Source organism: Orycteropus afer, unplaced genomic scaffold (assembly GCF_000298275.1).
Source record: "Orycteropus afer afer isolate SDZICR_OR568_19922 unplaced genomic scaffold, OryAfe1.0 scaffold00261, whole genome shotgun sequence".
Classification (NCBI taxonomy): Eukaryota; Metazoa; Chordata; class Mammalia; order Tubulidentata; family Orycteropodidae; genus Orycteropus; species Orycteropus afer.
In genome coordinates, this window is record NW_006921848.1 from 4201484 (window position 1) to 4206470 (window position 4987).

General features: G+C 34.1%; 1 protein-coding gene across 1 annotated transcript in view; it reads left to right on the plus strand.

Annotated features, from left to right (window-relative positions):
* The first annotated feature begins 201 nt into the window (after positions 1-201).
* Positions 202-4987, plus strand: part of SLC16A7 (solute carrier family 16 member 7) — an 89316-nt gene continuing 84530 nt past the window's right edge. The window contains exon 1 of the mRNA XM_007950067.1: positions 202-421. Coding sequence (XP_007948258.1) covers positions 202-421 — 220 coding nt within the window. The remainder of the gene's footprint in view (positions 422-4987) is intronic.

The window sequence follows — 4987 nt, forward strand, 5'->3', positions numbered from 1 at the left end:
GGAAGGAAGATGAGGCAATCTACTTCCGTAGTGATACTGCCTGGGAAACCCAAGGAGGGGTCGCTATGAGTCGGGTCCGACTTGACGGCACATAACAACAACATCAAGAATAATATAAAGAATGGAAATATAGTTTAAATTTGTTTCTTTTCTTTCTTTCTTTTTTAAATAGGTTACTGAATTTAAAATAGAGGAGCAGAAATGCCTTCACCACCAGGAAAGACACAACTTCACTATACACCTCCAGATGGAGGATGGGGTTGGGTTGTTGTTGGAGCATCTTTTATCTCCATTGGATTTTCATATGCATTCCCCAAAGCTGTCACAGTATTCTTCAAAGAAATTCAGGAAATATTCAACACGTCCTACAGTGAAATAGCATGGATATCCTCCATCATGCTGGCTGTTATGTACGCAGGAGGTAAGGTTCTTTGGAATAAATAGAATTCTAATAAATTCTTAATAAATAGTATTAAGAAACAATTACTCTGCTCTACATGCAATGTCCTGGTACGTTAAAGCTCTGTTTTCATATTTTAGGCACTTAAAACAAATTGTGAAAGTATAATTGGAACTGAATTTTTAACTCTTTTAGTAAATAAACATCTTGAACATTGATTCTAACTCTAACCATAGTATTTATTTGAATGAACATTTATTTGCACAAGTCAAGATTTACTAAAGTATCGAATTTTGAAGGGAGATACCTTTCATTTAGTTTGGAAAGAAGTCTGTATAATATGAGCGATATTATTTCTTACTATTTCTACAGCTGGTAGAAATGTTTTCTTCTAAATGAGAAAGAAACTCAAGTTGCTGACAGCTTATAAGTCTAGAGTGCACTTGAACCTAAGCTGCAAAATTGGAGTGTTATCATGTATATTTTGGGCCCATCTCTATAGGAGATAAGTTAATTATGATATATTTTTATTTAAATGTTACTGGACTATTATCTTGTTACATTCCATGTTCAGATGAGTGTATGAGTCATGAGAGTTAATGAATGAATCAAAATACTATCTCAACTCTGAGTTTTAAAAATACTCTGTTTATTAGTGCATTCTTATATCACCGATCTTTAAATCAATCAAACAGTAGACCAGACTGTCCTGTAGATTTCTTTTTTAAGTTATTAAGTAAAATATACAGGTTTTATGGTTTTTAATTTTCAAGTGGATATTTGACAGTAAGAGACATGTATAGAATAGAAGAACTTAAAGAAATCATGCAGATAATCTAATACAATATTTTATTTTAAAGGTAAGGATAATATGACTCATAGTTTTGGAGACATAACATTAGTAATAATACCCAATAGTTGATAGCATTTATGCTTGACTAGGGCCTCTCTAAATGATTATTAGGTGATATGACTTAATCCTTTTAACAACCTGTGAAATAAGTATGATCTCTTCACTTTACAGCTGAAAAAATAAAGAGATAAAATAGCTCCTCCAAGTTAAATAACTCACTAATGGCAGATAGAAATTAAGAATCTAAGCATTTAATCACTGTCTTCTTCTACCTTTCTCCAAACTCCTTCTTTACACCTAGAAAGTGGCAGGTCAAATCTAGACCAGGCCTTCTGAAGACCTGATTCCTTGTTCTTTCCACTGCAATATAGTAACTTGTCTGCTACCCTCACTACAGTCATTTGATTTTTACAGAATAATTTTTTCTTTAGAATATTTTTTCTTTACTATGCTACTATACTATTAAATTAAAAATTTAATCATGCAATAATCTGTTTTTTCTTTATGTGTGTGTGTATACATGTGGTAGTATGTGTTGTTCACTTTGTATATCAGATCTTTTCTGTGTCTAGCTTATGTCTATCTTACCATTTTAGTTAGGTTAAACAGATGAACTGTTCTTTCCATTAGCAAAAGGTGTCTTTACAGTGTTATCTGGACATGCCATTGAAAAATTTTGCTTTTAAAACCCTTTGTGAGATTCTCCTTTAGCTAGTTGCTTTCAGGGTTGTAGCTGTGATATTTATTATGACAAATAGAATCAGTGGCTATTGTGCAGCAGGTCTTGCTCCTCTGTCCCATGAATCAGGTGGTCTTTAATAGTGCTTTGCTAGAACAACACACAAAGTCATCTAGGCCTGAGTTACTAAATATGCTAATGTTAAGATATGTAATTTTTTCTTCCCTCTAAAGTACAGCTGAAACAGATTCCTCTAAGGAATTCATGTAGGTCCACTGATTTTTGAATTCAGCTTCTATATATTTATGATATAATGGTTGGCTCATAAGAAAAACATAAATCAGTATTTTTTTTTTAATAAGTCAAGTCTTAATTGACTATTAGTATTAAGCAATCAACATCAAAGTCCCAGTGGCTTAAGGTAGTACATGTTTATTGCTCAAGCAGTATTTTATTTTGTAGCTATGTCATCACCTAAGGCTTTGTGGTGGTGTTTGAATCTGTTCCATCTGGGTGGCCATAAAGTAAAGGCAGAGTATGAGAAAGATCATATGGAATATTAGGAACCAGGCCTGGGAGGACTATGCATCATTTCTAGATACATGTCATGGGTCAGACCTCTAATATTGCCCAACCTAGATGCAAGGGTTGGGGATGATGGCAAATTCAGGATTCCTAGCAGAGGAAAGGAATCTGGATAGCACTGAGCCAGTCCCAAATAGAGATTGATATTCCAACAATCATTCTGCAGGATGTATTTATAGATTTGCCACTGTCATATGATAGTCTCTATACCTTGGCTCTATCTCAAAAAAAAAAAAAAAGAACTATTAGAATGAATAAAGACATGATTAATTTTCTGAAACTATGAACTTTCAATATCTAATTATGATAGATAAATACCTATATATTTAAGTAATGGGAGCTGTGGTAGTGTAGTTCCTATGGTACTTGACTGCTTACCAGAAGGCTGGTGATTCAAACCCACCAGCCACTCCTCTGAAGAAAGGTTGGGCAATCTACTTTTGTAATGATACTGCCTCAGAAACCCAAGGGGTGGTTGTTATGAGTTGGGTCAGACTTGATGGCACAAAACAACAACAACAACCTATATTTAAGGAGCCATGGTAGGGAAATGGTGAAACATTCAGCTGTTAACCAAAAGGTTGGCAATTCAAACCCACCAGCCACTCTGTGAAAGAAAAGACCTGGCAGTCTCCCATAATGATTACAGCCTAGGAAACCCTATGGGGCAGTTCTGCTCTGCCCTTATAAGGTCATTAGGAGTCAGAATCAACTCAATAGCACACATAATATATACTTGTCATCCAATAAATGTTCTCATGTTACTCTTGCCTATTTTTAATTTAGAGGGTATATACTTGAAAAAAACAGCGAAGAGAACTCTTGAAGTTCATCAAGAGTATGGTAGTTTGTTAAATTATTTATTTTGGGGAAAAAAAAAAACTATCTTAAAAGGTTTAGGATAAAAATTGAATAAAATATGTCTAAATTAAAGGTAACATGAATTTTTATAGCTGTCCTTAAGAAAGCAATGCTAGACAAATGAAATACATAGTTTATATAGAAATTGATAATAATAACATCTAGGTGAGATCCAAGTAAACAGTTGGGATTTTACCTAAAGTCCTTAGTCATCTGGATGAAGCATTTTCATATGTTGTCTCTGGCCTTGGAGAGAAGTCAGAAATTGCAGAAATTCTGTTGCTCTTTGACCTTTCCCTTAAATCTGGAAAAGCAATTTCAAGGCTTTAACCTACTGGATAGAGATGTTACTGCCTTCCATAGCCATTGTTGAATGGAGATCTCACACACTTACATGGTTTGTTGCCAATGGCATGCCTGTCTTATCTTGATTACTGATGTATAATCTTTTATCAAGAAATAATGGAGATACAGATTTTTTTTTTAAAGAAACATAGTAAGTATTTAGAGCAAAAATTCTGATAGATATTCAAGACACAGATACTGGTCCTGTTAACTCACACTGCAGTGTGTTTTTCAGATGACACCATGTGCTTCTGAATCATGGACCTTATTGAAAATACAGAGTTTGGGACCTTAGCCCAAATTCATCCTTATCAAGTGAAAGATGGCATTTCAAATATTTTAACAAGCACCTCTGAAAACCCCTTCACTTTCTGTATAATGTATCACTCACTGATATAGAAGAAAATCAATAGTTGATTTAGAAATATTTAATTTTCCTCCAATATTTGAAAGATCTATATCCACAGAGGCCTTTTAAGTTGATGATTATAAAATAAGTTCAAAGACTGTAAGTGAAAAGGCATATAGTTTACTACAAAGCATACAGTATCTTTCTACCAAGTGACTGAAATAAATACACTGTTCAACATATGTTAATTATGTTAGCAGTGAGAACATCTAAGATCTGACATGCTCATTAGGACTTAGCACTCAACCTATTAATCACCACAGTGGGGTCACTGGGTAAGATGGAGTGTGTTCAGAGGCCTGGCCTGTGATTTCAGGGCTGAAGTATCTTGTAGTAATTAGTTGGCATCTGGGCCTTGGTAGCAAGGTATTATCTTCCCTTCTGATGTCTGAATTAAAAATGAAGCTAATAAAAGGTATGCAGCAAGGATGGAAAAGAATGCAAATTGTGTTTATCCCTTACTTCATCCTTACGATAATGGCACTACATTATAGCAGCCCATCTGGCAGTCCATATGGTCTCCTGGAGTTCTGGCGAATTTCAGCAAATAGGTCAAGCAGAGTGGTCACTTCATTAATAAAGCACTAAATAGAGGTACAAAACATATTCCAGTTTAAATTTTCTACATTGTTTAGATGGATATAGGGATTTATTTTATAAACAGTGATTACCTAAGATTATTTTTTATTGCACTGTTTCTTTGTTACTCTATTGAATGATAATCTGAAAATGGTTAGCTACATAATCGCTGAATACAGATTTGAGTTGCCAGTCTCAGTGTGAGTACTTCATGTTATTTTATTTATTTATTGTAATATCTATTTTGAGTTGGAAGAATCTGGAGAGGAGAATTGG